Source organism: Miniopterus schreibersii (genome assembly GCF_964146895.1).
Source record: "Miniopterus schreibersii genome assembly, chromosome: 2".
NCBI classification, from domain to species: Eukaryota; Metazoa; Chordata; class Mammalia; order Chiroptera; family Miniopteridae; genus Miniopterus; species Miniopterus schreibersii.
Genome location: NC_138102.1, coordinates 142,342,777 through 142,361,316, shown reverse-complemented (window position 1 = coordinate 142,361,316; position 18,540 = coordinate 142,342,777). Strand labels below are relative to the sequence as shown.

The 18,540-nt window shown below is 38.2% G+C and overlaps 1 protein-coding gene across 2 annotated transcripts in view; it reads left to right on the top strand.

Annotated features, from left to right (window-relative positions):
* The window catches only part of DIP2B (disco interacting protein 2 homolog B), a 217,815-nt gene that overhangs the window by 137,316 nt on the left and 61,959 nt on the right, over positions 1-18,540 (top strand). For both annotated transcript variants that reach the window (XR_013998293.1, XM_081130198.1), the window contains exons 4-8: positions 65-190; positions 10,978-11,190; positions 13,940-14,095; positions 14,498-14,617; positions 17,911-18,108. Coding sequence is in view for 1 of the 2 variants with exons in the window: in XM_081130198.1 (XP_080986324.1) it covers positions 65-190; positions 10,978-11,190; positions 13,940-14,095; positions 14,498-14,617; positions 17,911-18,108 (813 nt within the window). In the remaining variant the exon portion in view is untranslated. The remainder of the gene's footprint in view (positions 1-64; positions 191-10,977; positions 11,191-13,939; positions 14,096-14,497; positions 14,618-17,910; positions 18,109-18,540) is intronic.

The following is an 18,540-nucleotide window of genomic DNA, read 5'->3' as shown; positions in this document are numbered from 1 at the left end:
AGCTCACAGAAGTAAAATACTTTAAGAGCCAGGAGCTAATAAATGCAAATATTTATTCTTTCAGATATTCACACAGAAGCAGTTCAAGCTGCACTGGCAAAGCATAAAGAACAGAAAATGGCTTTGCCCATGCCAACCAAAAGGCGGTCCACTTTTGTCCAGTCTCCTGCGGATGCCTGCACACCTCCTGGTAAGTTTGTCAGAATCTTTCTTTCTGACAGTTGCTACTTTGATGTTCCTGAAATAAGTTCTGGTTTTTCTTTCTGAGGTAAGAGCCAAAACTCTCTCCTCATCAGAGGTGTATGAGAGTACACACCGAAGGGAGCTTGTTTTGGTTGTTGCGTTGTAAACAACACACAAAAAGAGGCCTTAAGAGTAAAGCTATTTAAAAAATTTTTTTCTCCTTTGGAATTTCTGGCATATTCTTGCTGTTCCTCCCCCTTCCCCCAATCATGTAGTCATAAATAAATATAGGCTAAAGCTTAGATTCTACCACAGCCCTGCTGTGGTTAAATAGCTATTTTCATTGACATTCAAAACATGACCGATAGTCATATATTTCTTTAGCGAATTTATACTCCTGAGTCAGATGCTTTGTCTCTGCAACAGTCATACAAAGTAAGTAGACTTCGGACAAAATTGTGTGTGTCATTGAAGATGATGGGACAGCAGTCAGGCAAAGTTGTAATAGATCTGAAAACTCTGTGTGTGTGTGTGTGTGTGTGTGTGTGTGTTAATATATTTTGTATACATTTACATATTTTTAAGAATCACTTTTCCATAATGGGGTCATGAGATCAGTGGGAACCAAATGTCTTCATCCCATTCCTATTACCCAGGCAATTCTTACCCCCCCTAAAGTAAATTTAAGAGTTATAACTTCATATTTGAGGAACAACTGGAACAACTTTAGGTTGTCTTGTCTATTCAGAATCTTTCCCAAAGTTTTTAAAAACTTAGAAAAAATTTTAGTTGAAATCCCAGCCAAGATCTCAGTAGAGGCCTCTGAGGCTATGGATAGTAAATCTATTTTAGAGGCTCGGGGTAATGTCTTGTGTCCCTAATGTCATGTTACTGGTAATGAAATCTTTAGGGGGAAAAAAACTTGCCCATTCCCAGGAAGGTTACATGGTGTGGTTGACTTCGATTCACAGCTGTCAAGTCAAGCTAATCACACTGATCCTATTCCCTGGCCCGTGTCATATTAATAGTTTTCTCCTAGGTTTTGGCTAACTTCTCAGAGCATTTGGGTGTGTTGTGGGCTCATTAACTGTGTGTGCTTTTTTTTTTTTTTTTTTTTACATCTGTGGTGTCAATATGTTTGAAAGAGAAATAGCTCTGTGGCTTCAAGTGTTTCTCAAAATGTAACTCCTGATACCTCTAGCAGACTGTCACAATAAGACATTTTGTGTCTATACTGGTGCATACTTTTAGCCCACTCATTCAAAATCTTGGATGGTTTCCCTTCCACATTTGTACAGAAGTTGGGTCCTCATGGACAAAGGGGGTTCTCAGTTAGTGGCTATTCCTTGTTGGCAGATTGTGCTACAGCGCAGCTGAGGGTTCAGTTGTAGTAAATGGCAAAGGGTAGAAAGCAATGTGACTCTTAGTTCTTAGAAACAATCCTCTCCAGAGCTGTATTAAAGAAATGCAGTTTCAGAGTAAATAGTCTGCTCTCATGCCCTTGGGTTAAATGTGAGTGCAGCAAAGGATCTTGAGAATGCTCAGAAGGAATGGAAACCTTTCTTATTCCCTTTTACAAAAGTCACTGCCTGAGGGGAATTTACCAGCCCTAGAAACAAATTGTGGCTGTTTGGGGCTGAATGAGACCATAGTCCTTTGGAATTCATGTATTTCTAAACTGGAATGTTCCACTCTGTCTGCAGCCTTAAAGATGTGGTATAATGTTCTTGATCACCGAACATGTTTTTTTTTGTTTTTGTTTTTTTTAAACTATGTTTTTATTGATTTCAGAGAGAGGTAGAGGGAGAGATAGAAACATCAATAATTAGAGTCATTGATTGGCTGCCTTCTGCACGCCCCCTACTGGAAATTGAGCCCCCAACCTGAGCATGTGCCCTGACCGAATCGATCTCCTGGTTCATGGGTTGACGCTCAACCACTGAGCCACGCCGGCTGGGCTACATGTTTTTTTTGTTTTGTTTGTTTGTTTTTAAAGTCTCTGCACCTGGAACTTAGTAGGTTCTATATACTCAAGTAATCATTACAATGCAGTATCATATTCTGGTCACTAAAATTACCATAAAATATTCCTCCATGCTTGTTAACATTAAAAAGAATATACATTGCCCGTGAAAAAATTATGTGAATTTATTCCTGCATAACAAATCAGTTCTAATGGGAACAAAAACATATTTCAGGGGACAGTGTCAATTCACCTTACATGTTTTAATAATTGCATGATTGTAAAGATTCAGTCCTCTCTCCTAAGACCTTTAAAAGGTTTCCTATCCATTTATCCCCTCTTTTGGGAATCTCTGAATAGTATATGTAAAGCCTTTATGTGCTCTTAAGAATATTGTTACTGGAGCCCCAATGTTTTTCCTTGAGTCCACCTGCCTGCACGCACTGGCCCAAAGAAATGTACGAGCAGGAGATTGCAGTATAGAAAGAAAAATAGTTTACTATTGTATTTGACCAATCCAGAGATGGAGAGCTGATGCTAAAGACCCAACTCCCTGGTAGCTTGTAGGTTACAGATTATATAGGGCAAAATCCCAAGACACTGTGGGTTAGGGGTTGGGGCACTGATTGGTCAGAGGTGAGGAAAGGGTAATGAATCATTTTTCCAGGTCTTGAGGACAGCTCCGAGGTTTGGGTCTAATGGGAAAGTAGTAAGGGTGTCGTTCTACCTTGGGGCTCAGGAACTGAAACATAACTTGGGTTAAGATATTATCCTTAGCCTGTCAGAGGTCCAGACCATGTTACCATGATCTAGGTACTGTTTCCTGCTACGTTTCAGGGTGTTGTTGCTGATGATGGGGGAAAGGTAGGTATATGAGGGATAGAGAAAGGGTGAGAGGGAGGGAGAGGGAGAGATTTCTAGAGCTAGTATAAAACTAAATTAAATCGAAGTCATAAGGACTCTTGGTTTCAATATCAGTGTTGTCAAATAGAAGGTGAATTCTCCTCCTCTGTAGTAATTTATCACACAGTCCCCACAAAGAGCTAGATTTTGATGCTCTCAGTTAATGATTATGCACATGCCTAGCACAAATACTGTGAGGGAATATGGGAAGAACTGTATCATAAGGCGTCTATTTGCACCTTTCAGTTTAGGGGATGGAATTTACTGTTCCCCAGTTAAAATTCAAAATCCATTCTCTCCAAGCTTCTGAGAGCCACCAGTTAGATACTCCACTGTCTCCTATTCCTATTGCAGTTTAAACCTGTATCACTATCTCCCAGAACCTCTTACAGACTAACCCAGGGATTGGCAAGTAGGTATCATCTTGCATATTTACTCTGATATCCCCTGAAACAATGGCATTTAAAGGAATGCTGAGGCTTCACTCAAGGGATGGGGAAGAAGAAGAGAATTGACATTAATTATTGCTTGTTAAAGGCTGTTTTTAAAAAAACAAATTCTGGACAGCTATAAAAAATGAACTTGCTATGACTCTGTTTCTAGAAAAGTTGTGCCACTCTTGAAAAAAATTAATCTCAGATTTCATAATATTTTAGTTGTGTTTTTCTTTGTGCACTGAGAGGTCACACCACACACCACTTAGGTCAAGGACGTTTGACTGGTCAAGACCCTCACTCTGCATGTGCTGCCCAGTGTGAACCTAGTTTGTGGGATACCTGCTTCAGCTCACTAGCCAGTTTGTTTGGGGGATACTCAGCACATAATATTGGAATTACTGAATTGATTTACAATTCAGAGCTGTTTTTGGAGAGATTTAATAAAAAAGATTTAAGGAGAAAATGTGGTAAATAGTTGGCATGGGAAATAATTTGTCTTTCATTTATAAATCATTCTCAAATAATAAAGTGTCAATCAACCTAAAATTTCCTTATTGATATGTACACTGATTCCTGTCTTGTGGATTGAAACATTTAAATTCTCCAAGGTGGTAGCACTCTATGGTTCTTTCAGTGTCGGTGTCCTTTTTCAGAATCATTTGGACTGCTTGAATTACTGCCATCTCGTTCCCTTTGTGTGCTGAAATCACTTACTAATGTCATGAGACAATTACCTCAGCTCTTTGTGGGGGTTCTTTGTGTAACACTATTACTCATTCATACAGATAAACACAATGTAAAAACTGCAGCATATATTTTCTTTCCCCTCTAAGCTTTTTCTGCACCCGTGTGGACCTTCCCTACACTGCACTGAGGGTACCAGGATGATCAGATAGGTCACAGAATGACCCTAAAGCACAATAAACTATTTCAGCTGGCTTGGGTTGAAAGAAGCTTAAATTTAGAGGTTTATCTCACGTAGGGCCCTGCTTGAAAGTGACTGTAGCAGTAATTCATAGCACCAGACAGGGAGAATTTTACCTCTGTGTTTCTCTGACGCCCGTGGACAGACTGGGATATTGTTATACTTTCAACATAGTTTAATAATGCTTTATGGAATTACAGTATGTTACAGTATACGAAAGACTTGGACGCACCCACGGCTGCCCTGCCCCATTTGCTCCTCACAAGCTTCTGGGAAAGCAGGAAGGGCAGATTTCTGTAGAGATGAGGAAACAAACAGGTTCAGTCACTTATCCCAGGTCCAACAGCAATTAAGCCCCAGACTTGAGTCTTCTTGATTCTGTTTTTCACTCTACTAATGCCTTATGTTTGGGAAGTCTTTCTTTACTTAATAGCTACTCATGTATGCATGGTACTGGGATGGGTAGTATTCTAATCATATTGAATAGCTATTACCTTCTGAGAGCATATAGCCCAAAATACGTATCAGTCAGTTAATTTGAATTTAAAAGAAATTACCTGTCTGAATTACCAACTTTGGGAGCTTTTTTCTAAATATTATAATTTTTCTCAAAACCACAAGGTAAACAGAGCTGGCAAATCAGACCTCTATAAATGTGCTCTAGCTAACAGATTTGGATCATTTTAATAGCATACTTTCATATTAGTATGGGTTATCAGCAACGGTTCACAGTTATTTGAGTAGCTAGTATATATTCAATATTCTTTAACCCAAAGCACAATAAAAACCCACTCTATCAGATTGAATTCACTGATTTCCATAACTGATTGTAAAATTTAAGTTTGGCCAATAAAGTAACTTCATAGTTACCATTTATTGTGTACCCTCTGTATACTAGTCAAAGGGCTAAGTGCTTAACATATACTTTCTCATTTTTAGCTCTTTTGACAATCTCCTATCCTATTTTACAGATGAGAAAACTGATTTAGAGAGGCTCGATAACTTGCCCGACTTCTGTTTCTAGCTGTGTAGTCAATTAAATAACCTGAAAACTCCTAGAAACTGGGGAAAGAAAACTTCCCTTTAGAAATGCAGGATAAAATATAACCAGCTTCCTTTTAAATAACGTACAGGAGCAAGAGAGTGGATAGTCGCCGAAAATCAGAGTGGTGAGATGGGTACACTTTGGCCCCCTCGGGAGAGAGGAGGCAGTAAAGTAGGGATCTAAATTTTAGTTGCCACAAGGATAGAAAAAATAAAACCTTGGACCTATATTTGATTGGAAGCTGGAATCAAGATCCCTGGAGAGGCTTGTATCTTCACCAGAAAAGTGAATTTGAAAAAATTAAACTGTCAGCAGAAGAAGATGTCAACAAAGCTTGGCTTGTACCTGGCCTTGGGATAATGGAGGAAGGGACCTTCCCTAAGTACTTGTGGTCAGTGGGTGCAAGATTTAAATGTCACAATTGTTTCTGCTAATATTAAAAAGTGAACTAACATAAAGGCTGGTGATAACCCTCTGGCACATATGGTTTCTGGAAGGATGCAACCTCCATCTAGGAACTTGAGATTCCCACAGCTACAGATCCACTGAATGTGAGCAAACTATCCAAAAATAGAAAACACGCACAATGAAAGAGAATTCATAGAAAAAGAACAAGACCCCTAAGAACAGCTGTCAGTGGCAGAGCTGAGATTGAAATCTAGATATTATTTTTTATTCCTCACCCGAGGATATTTTTTCGGCGACTATCCACTCTCTTGCTCCTGTACGTTATTTAAAAGGAAGCTGGTTATATTTTATCCTGCATTTCTAAAGGGAAGTTTTCTTTCCCCAGTTTCTAGGAGTTTTCAGGTTATTTAATTGACTACACAGCTAGAAACAGAAGTCGGGCAAGTTATCGAGCCTCTCTAAATCAGTTTTCTCATTGCATTTCAGAGAGAGTGGGGGGAGGGGGGGAGGAAGAGAGAGAGAGAAACAGCGATGTGAGAGAGACACATCAATTGGTTGCCTCCTGCATGTGCCCCGACCGGGTTGCGGATTGAGGCTACGTGCCCTTGGCCAGAATTGAACCCGGGACCCTTCAGTTCAAGGGCCAGTGCTCTAACCACTGAGCCAAACTGGCTAGGGCCAGGTCAGTCAGACTTTTAAAGCCCATCCTCTAAACCACCTGGCATATTGCCTCTCATTCTACCGTATTGTCAGTAAATATTTTCTGGTAATTTTGGAGCTCTAACAATTGCCACATGTTTGATTTAACTTTTCAAATAGGCAATTGGGGGGGGGGGGTTCTCTTTTTCATAGATTTGGGAAAATACCCAGAAGAACAATGTTTGGAGATCCCCTATAGGTAGAGTAACCCTGGAGTAATTATTTATAGTGAGTGCCCTTTCTTTCAGAAGTATTCCAGTTTAGATATTAATGGTCAGGCAAATCATGGACCTCCTGCCAGTTAGGCTCTTTGTAGTGATTTTCAGCCCCAGCCCGCTCTCTGCACAGAGACAGATTAGTGTGGGATGCTGAAATCTCTGGGGTAGTTATGAAAGTCTCCCTGACACTTGTCTGGTGAATCAGTATGCACCCTGGTTGGTTTTGGTGCTAGATTAAGCTGCTCGGAATTGTTGTCCAAGGTAGTTTCAGATTGGCCTGCTTCTAGAACTAACCTTTTCATCTTCTCTTCCATATATGCTTTTGCTCCTAGGCTGGCTCTTCTTGGATCTCTAACATTTTTTCCCTAAGCTTCAAACTTTTTCCTTGCCTACAGAGAAACTTTCTTTGCCTCAGGTTGTGTAAACTGACTCCCAGATTACCACCCTCTCACCAAGGTGTCATTTCACCACCACAATTTTTTAAATTAGTTTTTTTATAGCTTTACTGAATTACAATAGACATAAATAGCACATATCGAAAGCATATTTTTGCTAAGTTTTGACATAGAAAAACTGTGAAATCATCAGCACAGTTAAGATAAACAAACCCCCCAGGTTTCCTGATGATCCCTTTGTAATCCCACCTTTCCCCATCTTTGCAAGGTAACCACTGATCTGTTTTCTGTCACTATACATTAGTCTGCATTGTCTAGAATTTTATATAAATAGAAGCATACAGTTATACTTCTTTTGGGGAGCTTGGGGGGAAGGTTTGGCTTCTTTAATTCAGTGTAATTATTTTGAGATTCATTCACATTGTGTGTATCCGTACTGTAGTGTATTCCTTTTTATTGCTGAGATGGAATCTGTATTCCATCGTAAAGATTCACCATGATTTATCCATTCAGTTGTCGATGGACATTTAGGTTGTTTCCTATTTTTAGCTATTACTAATAAAACTCCTTAGAACATCCATGTACAAGTCCTTGCATAGGTATGCTTTCAGTTCTCAGGAGTGGAATGGATATGGTAGGTTTTTAAATTTAATTTATAAATTAAATTTATTAATAAACATTTTTAGATGTAATAAATATATTTTCCACTAAGAAGAGGGGAGTCATTTCCACACATTGCTAAAAACTGAAGGTGCTACAGCAGTTAAGAACAGTTAGTAAATTTGGGATTTTTCTTTCCTTAAAATCAACAAGCTAATTATGTATGTTTCCTAATTGGTTATATATAGAGGTTAGGCTTCTGGTGATCAGTATTAAATGATGCTGTGTTAAAATCGTACCAGTTATAAACTGAAGGGCAAACTGTGTTTTCAGAATTGTTTTTTGTTGTATAGACCTATTGTATTCATCATATACAGAGCTTAGGTAAGGAACTTTAGTTATGACAAATAACAGTTGTGAGTTCATGTTCAACCAGAACAGAATCAGTGGGAAAGTGATAACTTTATTTATATTAATATTAATTTAATCTTGCCCAAATTTTACTAATTCATTGCAATTTTCTGGGTGACAGTTAAATAATCATGTAAGTATTTAAAGGAGCTCATTTTTATTTTTAAGAAGATACAGTCCCAGAGAAGTGTTTACATTTAAGTGTGATCTTAAGCACATGATCAGCTTTAAGCTTTGCCCAGACAGTTTTGTGTCTGTAACATAGGGTGGATTTTTCTGGGAGGAGAAGGGGACCTAATGTTTATTGTCCACCTGCTGTGTGCTCTCACTGCTGTGCTGCTTTCTGGACTCTGTCTCATTTCATGGTCTCCCACTGCAATTAGCATAAAGGCCAGTTTCCTTAGCATGTCTGCCACAGCCCTTAGCAACCCAGTGCTGTTCATTTGCCTAGAATCATCTTTCTTCACTACCTGTGCTTCAGCTAGTCTCATTTCTTTCAGATCTTTAAATGTGCCTTGTTTTCTGTCCCTTCCAAGCTTTCTCATATGCTGTTCCCTCTGTCTGACTCTTCACTCTCCCCACCTTTATGCTCCTTATCACTAATTGCTCGCCGTTTTTATTCCTATCAAACTAGTGTAGCGCTTAGTAGTATTTATTGAATGACTGAACAGCCAGGCTTCTCAGATGGATAATTTTACCCCCAAGTCACAAAGCTGGGAAGGGGTGGACTCCAGAGATGAAATGGAAGACAGACACCAAATCTGTTTTCTCCACTATACTAAGCCAAGTTGCCCACAGTTGTGGTCACTAAACACTGAGGAGGACTGGCAGGCAAATGAGGAAATTGAATTGAAACAATATACCTAATTACATAATTGATTTGATATAGAAACATAATGAAGCCTATTTTCTATAAACCTAATCATGAAAATACCGCCTTTACTATCTTTTGAAAATTGGGTTATTCTGATTTTAGACTTACACAAATTAAAATAAATGATTCAATAAAGACAGCCTGCAAACCTAATGGAGTTTATGGGATCCAGAGATGTATTATCTGTACCCTGAAAATACTTTATTCTTGGGGTCAGGTTCACCTGTCCCACACACCCCCTCACCTTTTTCTTTAGCATTGTTTGCAAAGACAGAAACCTCTCTCTCCCAATTTCTGGAAATTATGCAAAATGCTTTCCTTAAAACATTATAGATGCTATTACTTTTCTTTATATCACCCTCATTTTGCATTGTAGATCTCTTTCCCCTTTAAAGAACCTCATTGCTTTATCCCTTTGGGGTCTGGTCACTATCTATCCCTCCAGCCTCATCTCTTGCCCCTGACCTCCTCAAAGTCTTTGCTTCATTTACATAGAAGTACTTGAAATCCCCAGCTGGGATTGGTGCCCCTGGAGTGAAACCCTTTGCTTACTCTATTTCTTAGCGGTGTCTTTTATTCCTGTGAAACATTCTGGGGTTGTGTGTCTCCTGTACTAGACTGTAAGCCTTTTTAGGACCCTTCCTGTCTCATAAGAACTCACACATCTCAGAATCCCCGGAATCTGAAGTAGTTCCTGGCATATACTGTAGCTATGTAGTACATTGTAAAAATCAGTCTTGCGCTTCATATCTCCTTCAATATGAGATAATAATTTGGAGGTAGTCCAGAGCAGGAAGCAAGGGTAAACTTTCTTGCTCTAGTCCTGCAATATTTAACTTCTAGATTAAATTAGTCTTCTGTGGTTCAAATTTCAATTGTCGGTACCAGCAATGTTATCTCTTTGGCTCTTGAGCCAAAGTAGAAACATGGACCTACAGTTCCTTCACCTCAGTTATAGGAAAGTATTCAGCAGGACTAACCACAGAATATTTAATTTCAAAAAAATGAATGAAATTCAATCCACAGGCTATAAATTATAACCCCCCCAAATCATTTAAAAGGGTTGGTCTCACGTCAGACCAAATGCCCCTTAACTTGTATGCCTCGTCAGCGTAGAGCCTGAAACAAATCCCTGACTTCTGCTGCCCTTGGCTATCCTATATTTGGTTGAACTTTTTTTTTTTTTTAACATGCTTTTCTAATTTAGGCCTTATTTTCCTGAAGTCAGAGCCAGGCTAAATACAGACATCAGTGAATTTCTCACAATTATTCTCTGAGAATGAAGGAGAGAAATACAGATCAGTGCCCTCTCCTGCCATGTTTGGAAAGCTTACCTGTGCCAGTGACCAGCTGTCTTTTCCACTAAAACTATGAATGCCTCTACTCTAAGCATTTTTTCTTATTCCACATGTTTCCAAGTCTCTCACTGACACTTAAGTCATTGTTAATAAAAATAAGTTTTTATATTCCCCCTATCAAGATTATTTCCTTTTAAGTAAATACTAATTAATAAGTACTTGTCAGAATCAGTGTAGCATCCTATCCTAGGGCTCTATAATTAAGAGATTGAGGATGATATATAAGCACTTCAGAATTAGTTGAACATAAGTAAGATAAGCCAAAGAACTTAGATATTGATTAAACGTAGAACAGAAAAACAGTGAATGAAGTTTAAATGTTCTAAAAGGGTTTTTAAAAAATAATTTAAAATTACCTACAGATTTAGACTTTTATTTTTGCAGGCTTTGGTCCATACACCTTTCCTTGTGATTCTGGAGAAACTTGACATATTAGTTTACCTTAAGATTGTGAATGTTTTACTAGTGTCAAAATTGAATGTGTGATCAATGAGCAAGAAGTGAAAGGTCTCTGTTCTAGGCAGGATCGAGAACAACTTTTTTTCTAATTCCACACAGACACGTCTTCGGCCTCTGAGGATGAGGGCTCTCTGAGACGCCAAGCTGCGCTCTCTGCTGCCTTACAACAGAGCTTACAGAATGCTGAGTCCTGGATCAACCGTTCAATTCAGGGATCGTCCACTTCTTCATCCGCATCTTCTACGCTGTCCCATGGAGAGGTCAAAGGAACCAGTGGGTCTTTAGCTGATGTATTTGCCAATACTCGAATAGGTAGGAGCTGGATCTACCCAAGAAGCCCAAATTATGTTCCATTTGGCTCCCAGTGTCCAGGAAAGAGTTTATTATTTGTATTAGGTTTTCCAGAGTGGCCTAAAAAGTAGAATCAAAGAACATGACAGTTAATGAGCAAAGAAGGAAACATCAGCAATACATTTGGAATGATAGTTATCATCTGCATTTTTGGTGCATAGAGTTGTCAACCTGAAGCCATAGCTATTTCCGCAAGCAATACTCAAGCTGCAAGATACAACACCAGTCTAGTGAGGGCTTATCCCTGTTGAAGAATATTCCATCTGTTCAAAGGTGTTAAAATATTAACGTCTTAGATTTTCCCCAAGATTGTTGTCTACGTTCTCTCAAACACAAAACACTAAATCTGAGCAAATTCTGTATTAAGACAATTTCAGTGAGGCCCTTTTGTCTTTAGCGTAAAGACTGGATTTATTGTCCTTGCTGCTGTGTTATTGCTACAGCTAGAGTGTGCAGCTTGAGAATGTTGGGACTCTGTGAGCTGCTATGTGCTGCTGATGCACCTGTATGGTGTGTATGTAGCTTTTGCTTGGCTCTGCTTTATGTTTTTTCATGTGTGTTTTTAAAGAGGTTGTGACATCTGCAGATAAAGATACAGCTCAGATCTCTGCTTTTGCTTAATTGGTTGGTGCGCACACTAAGTGATGTATATGAACATTATATCATGTGTCTGTTATACTTTCCCCTTTTTTCTAGACAATCAATTGCATTGGTGTCTTAATTTTCTCAGCAGTGACCTTTTTATCACCTTACATATATATATATATCTTTATTTTGTTTTTTTAAACTATAAGAGAAAATGTATTTAGAAAGTTACAGAAGCAAAAGAAAAGGGCCCTTGGAGCTTAAGACAGAGAAAGGTCAAGGGAACAGACCTTGGGGGAAGAAGGAAGGGAGGGGAAAGGCACAGGTATGCTCTCAGGAGGGAGAATGCACCTGTATCTTTATTTTATTAATTAAAAAGAAAAACTTAGAAAAACTTCAATTCAAGCCAATTATTTTTAAAGAAAATAGCTACCTTGAGGGTATGATTGCCCACACTTAAAAGCCAAGTGCCAACAGCAATGATTTGTCCTGCACTCTCCACTCTGCCCTATAACTCACTGAACCTCCTAAAGCAGCTACAGGTGAGCATACTCACCACCTCTCCATTTGGGAGGGTAAGCAACTTGTCATGGTTGGGTCAGGTCTGATTTTCACATTGGCCTAAAAGAGAATAGTTTTATCCAACATTATTGCCTTTGAGATGTTTGTTTTAAAAGAAATAATTCAGTCTGTAAACCCACTTTCCATGGATAACACTTTAGTGTTATCACTTTATCATATATCCTTCTAGACTTGATTTGCATATAAATATGGAGGTTTTATTTTTACAAAAATGAAATTGAACTAACCATAACATTCATAATCTGCTTTTTCTTAGCAGTGTATCACAAACATCTGTAATATCATTAATACAGAATTATACTGTTATTTTTTATGGTTTCAAAATATGCCACTGCATAGCCTGTCCTGGTCCATTTAGCCATTACCCAATTTTGGACATTTAAGTGTTATTCATTTTTTTTGCTGTTATAAAAACTGCTGGGATGAACATCCATTAACACAAAACTTCGTGCATTTGTCTGATTATTTCCTTTAAGTGGAATTGCTGGGTCAGATAGAAATGTCTGTTTTTAACGCCTTGTTACCACATTATCCTACAGAAGGGATATACTGCAGTACACTTGTGTAGTATTGTATTTATTATTTATTTATTTTTTAGTTAGTACTGTATTTAAAACTTTAAAAACTCTTAAACTAGTAATTACAGACTTTTGGGATATAGAGACCTTACTTCCAAATTGATTTTAGAAATTGTTTATATTATGGTTTAAATTGTTCATCTTATGATTTTTTTCCCCTTTTTATAGTTTAGAGTGGCTTTTCATTATTCCTGTGAATTGTATATTTTACTTCTTCTAATTTTATTTTTTTACTTCTCCAGATGTTTTCTTTTTCTTAATTTTTTGTAACATCCCTGCTGAATGGCTTTCTTCCAGCTGATGTCATTCAGATTCTTTATAGTGAGAACCCCTTTGTGAAGCAGGATACAGTAACACTAATGATGCTTAGAGCAAGGGAAGAACCTTGTCTGTGTAGTAGATCCAACTTACCTGTGGGTCATTTTATAAAAATTAGAAGTAGACTTATCTGGTTTTCTTCATCTGGAAACTTGAGTGGTCTGACCCATTCCCAAGATACTATTTCTGTCTTCAGTGGAAGAAGAAATATTATAGATAAACCAACATAAACATGCTCAATAGACTAGAATATTAGTAGCTACAGAATCATACTCACTTGGTTTCATTTTGAAGTTATTTGCAATTTTTATTTTATTATGATTATATAACATTGGTTTTTTACCAGCCTTTCTATGTAGAAGAGAATGTTTTTGAGAAACATATGATAGAGGATTTGATCTTAATAAGGCTACTCGAGTTTTTAAAAATAATTTTGGAAAGCTCATAAGCCCTGGCTTAACCTCTTGCTCTCTCATTATATCTTGCTAGTAGAATTTGATTTCAGAGGTCATTTTACAAGAGCTCATTCCCTATTTATATAGTTTTCTTCCTTGTTAAAAAGCAGAAAACAAAAAATAAAGATTTAAAAATTATTATTTTTACTACTAATGTAATATAATTCTAAATTTTGTTTTCTCCCCTCTTAGAGAATTTCTCTGCTCCCCCTGACGTCACTACAACTACCTCTTCTTCATCATCATCTTCCTCAGTACGCCCAGCAAATATTGACCTGCCCCCCTCGGGGATAGTTAAAGGCATGCACAAAGGATCCAACAGGTCCAGCCTTATGGATACAGCTGATGGTAGGGAGTTCTTTTTGTTAGAAATCTAGTAACACAAGTCATCTTGAGCTCCCTCTTTTCAGTAGCCTGCACTGTGGCCGCACTGACACTTGTTCACACTTAGTCTGTACTTTCAGAAGATACTTTGAACAAAAAACTGAATATGGAAAAAGAATAGAATGCTATAAGAGAAAAGGGAGATTAGGTGAAATCTTTAAGGAGTACATTAATAATGGCACCATATTTGTTCTCTTTTGTCAAAACTTGTCATGGACATATGTGTACTTACTTGTCCCAGTTGAAATAGGATGAGATTGTGGGCAAAGGCCAAACATCATTAAAAAGAAAAGCTCCTAAGAGAATTGATGAACTAAAATATCCCTAAAATCAATTAATTTTAACTTACCGTTTTTTCCCTTATAGGTGTTCCTGTCAGTAGCAGAGTATCCACAAAAATCCAACAGCTTCTCAACACTCTGAAACGACCCAAAAGGCCTCCCTTAAAAGAATTTTTTGTGGATGACTCTGAAGAAATTGTGGAAGGTAGTAGTAATAGTACCAAAAACATACATTCCATAAACAAACATTTCTTAAGCAATTACTACATGTCAGGCACTGAAGGATTTGAGGATGAGCAAGGCATCAATTTTGGTTGAAAAAATTTGTAGTTCTCTACTCTTTTCCCCTAAGGATCATTTATATTTTAAATCTCAGATGAAATATAAGGAGGGGAGGGAGGGGAGAGAAAAGCAAAGAGAGAACTATGGAGCATTGACCTATCTGAAAACATGCTCTTTGAAATTTGGAACTTCCCCAAACACATAATTTAAAAAATTATTTATATTTGACATTATCCTAGAATACTGATGTCATATGCAACTTCAAAAATTTCCCAGTCTTTTTGATATAACTCAGACTTTTTGTTAAATCAACACATATATATGTCTGCTTTCTATAAGATAACATGGTAGATGGTGAAAAATTTAATAAAAATACAGTCACTTTCTTTTTCCTTATGTTGTTTACAATTTAGACTGGTGTGAGAATATTTACATGTGAAAACTGAGTTTAGCTAATAAGTATGTATCAACTAATGCAGGCAGTTGGAGAAGGGAAGAAATCAGTTCCATCTGTGTAGTTAGGGAAGGCTTTGTAGAGGAAGTGGTAATAGTGACTTACTCATTGAGTAATTTAAAAACTTTATGGATGAAATCATATGTCTAGGAAGGATTGGGAGGAGAACACATGGGGGCATAGATGAAATGAAAGTGATCATTTGATAATTATTGAAGCTAGATGACAAATAGACTTACCTAACAAAAGCTTTTGTCAAAAGAGCTAACTAAGCCCTGGTTGCTTTGTACTCCATTTTTACATCCTGAGACTAGTAGTAGGCTTTGATCACATTAGACCTGTTACTGGAAATAGGCATATGAGTAGACTAGATCCGGTCTTAGCCCACTTTATGCAGCAGGAAGCAACAAGCAACCTGGTACATGAGGTTAAGAAGAATTTTTGTTTCTTTAGGAGTCACTGAACTCATTAAGCTAAGGGGATCTTTCTCGATGCACTGATATTCAAAGGTGCCCATGCCAATAGTAGCCCCACCAGTCTTTAGTGCTATATATTGACCAGGCAAATGAAGGTCAAGGTTTAATAGAAATCATACTGGAACAATTTGCATTGGCAGAATAGAGCTCACAGCTTGTCACTAGTTATAAATAGGCAACAGTTGTTTATTTGAATAAGATTACCTTTGGAAAAGAGATACCCATATGCCTTTGGAAGCCTGAAAGGGTGTGCCCCAGGGTCTGCATGGAGACCTAGTGGATGGCAGTAATGTAGACTTTTATGACCAGAAGACTGTGTCTACCATATGTATGGTCTGTTTGTAAAACCAAAACCATTTATTTAGAATCACTCATGTTCTTTTTTTTTTTTCTTTACGTAATCTGATGGTTTAGTTTCTGGAAATATACAAAATAGAAGGACAGCTGAAATATTATTTACCTCGGGCAGTGATGTAGGAAGTGAAACTAATCAAGACATTTTAGTGAGCTGCTCAAGTCTGTCATTAAATTGACCTATAAAATACAGTTTACTTCATATTTCAATTGCCCATCTAATATTTGTTGCTCATTCTGTCCATTGTCCCTTTTATGCTTCTTCTCTCACCTCCCATTCACCTGGCTAATTCCTACTCTTCCTTTAAGATTCAGCTCAGGCATTATCTCCTACACGTGGGGGACCCCATCCCCTAAGCTGGATGATGTGACCCTCTTTTGCCCTCCCTCTCTATACATATCTCTGTCATGCACTACTCATGTTTACTTGCTCTGTGTGTGAGGATGTGTCTATATTGTACTCTAGATACTCCCAGAGGGCACAGACTCTGTATTCCTTGCACCTAGCATTATTTGAAAGAATAAACATTTGTCAAGAATGACACAGGCAGCCGGGCCAGGTGTGGCTCAGTGGTTGAGCATCAACCTAGGATCCAGGAGATCACAGTTTGATTCCCGGTTGGGGCACATGCCCAGGTTGTGGGCTCGATCCCCAGTCAGGGGCGTATAGGAGGCAGCCAATCAATGACTCTCTCATCATTGATGTTTCTCTCTCCCTCTCCCTTCCTCTCTCTGAAATCAATAAAGACATATTTTTTAAAAAAGAATGACATAGGCAGTGTTTACTTTCCCACTGTTTATCACATCCTATGTACATAATTGGCACTCAATAAATACTTGATTTTTTGTTCCATGTGTAAATTATCTTTCCTGCTATGAATATATAGGATTTTTTTGCTCTTTATTATTTAAATAATATTTATTGCAGAAAAATTAAGAGGACTTTAGTTTTGTCTTTATGAAAGAATATGAAATACTATTCACTGCCAGTTTCTGGAATGATCATGTTAATAATATAGAGCTTTTTTTAATCTCCAAATTCCATTCAATTTAATTAAAATTGATTGAGCAGCCATTATGTATTAGGCGCTATGGACAATAAGAGGAGTAAGAACCATGCCTTCTCTCAAAAAGCTTAGGGCAGAGTTGTATAGTATCAGAAGGCCTTGAGGATCCTCAGTGCTTTAATAAGGGTGGACTGCCACATAGTGTGGGAGCACTGAGGAAGGAATGGCCCAGGCTGGCTTCCCAGGGAATGTGCCAGTTGAGCTGTATCCTGAGAGGGTTGAGAATGAGTTCATCATGAGACAAAGGGATTGACCATATGAGATATGTGTAGGGTGCAGAGACATGGAAGGAACATCCGTGTCCATTATTGGTTTGACTTTAATACTGACCCTGTGGTATAATTGCTACTGTCCCCATTTTATAGATGAGGAAAAACAGGACTCAGGTAACTAAGTTTGCTCAAGGTCACGCTAGTAAAAAGCGAATGTAAACTTGGTTTGCCTGACTCACAGTCAGTGCTTTTTCATTGAATATAACCTGGTGAAATGGAACTTGGCTCTAACATTGGACACAAACTAAAGATTTAAAAACAAGTTTACTAAAAATTGTGAAACTGCTGAAAGGAAATTTATACTTTGCTTTTCTATATGTTTGGTGATTTGCTTTGTCAGGGTCAGGATTTGCTTGTTGCATAAAATATATTAAAATATGATTTTACAGTTTTGTGGGGAAATGAATTAATGCCCAGTTTGTGGATTACCACTTCTAACGATGTTCTTTCTTTTCTCAGAGTGAGTTCAAACTAGATAAAAATGAAGGGAAAAGGGAAATATATTTGGGATTAGCAATCTAAGTTTTGTTGGTTGGTGTTTATACTTACATCAGATCTTATTTTCATAACCCACTGGTGTTTTTTTGTTTCAGTACCTCAGCCGGACCCCAACCAGCCCAAGCCTGAGGGACGGCAGATGACCCCTGTGAAGGGAGAGCCATTAGGAGTCATCTGTAACTGGCCTCCTGCTCTTGAGTCTGCCCTGCAGCGCTGGGGCACCACTCAGGCAAAGTGCCCCTGTCTGACTGCACTGGATGTAACAGGAAAACCAGTTTACACTCTCACATACGGTGAGTTTACAAGATTCCAGCACCTTCTTTTCTCTTAATAATTCTTCAGGTTATCATGGGTGGGGCTTTTTTTGTTTGTTTTTTAAAAAATATGTTTTTCTTGATTTCAGAGAGAGGAAGGGAGATGGAGAGAGAGAAACATCAGTGATGAGAGAGAGTCATTGATTGGCTGCCTCCTGCATGCCTCCTGCTGGGGATAGAGCCTGCAGCCCTGGCATGTGCCCTGATTGGGAATCAACTGATGACCTCTTGGTTCATGGGTCAATGCTCAACCACTGAGCCACTCCGACTGGGCATGGGTGGTGTTTTTATGTTGGTATTTAGCAGTTGCTGGTCATTGTGTTTCAGTAGATCTTTTATTTTCGTGGGATCCTAAGTTCTAAGTACAGCTATTGCCAAATATTTTCATTTGCTAACATGACATTTGCAAGC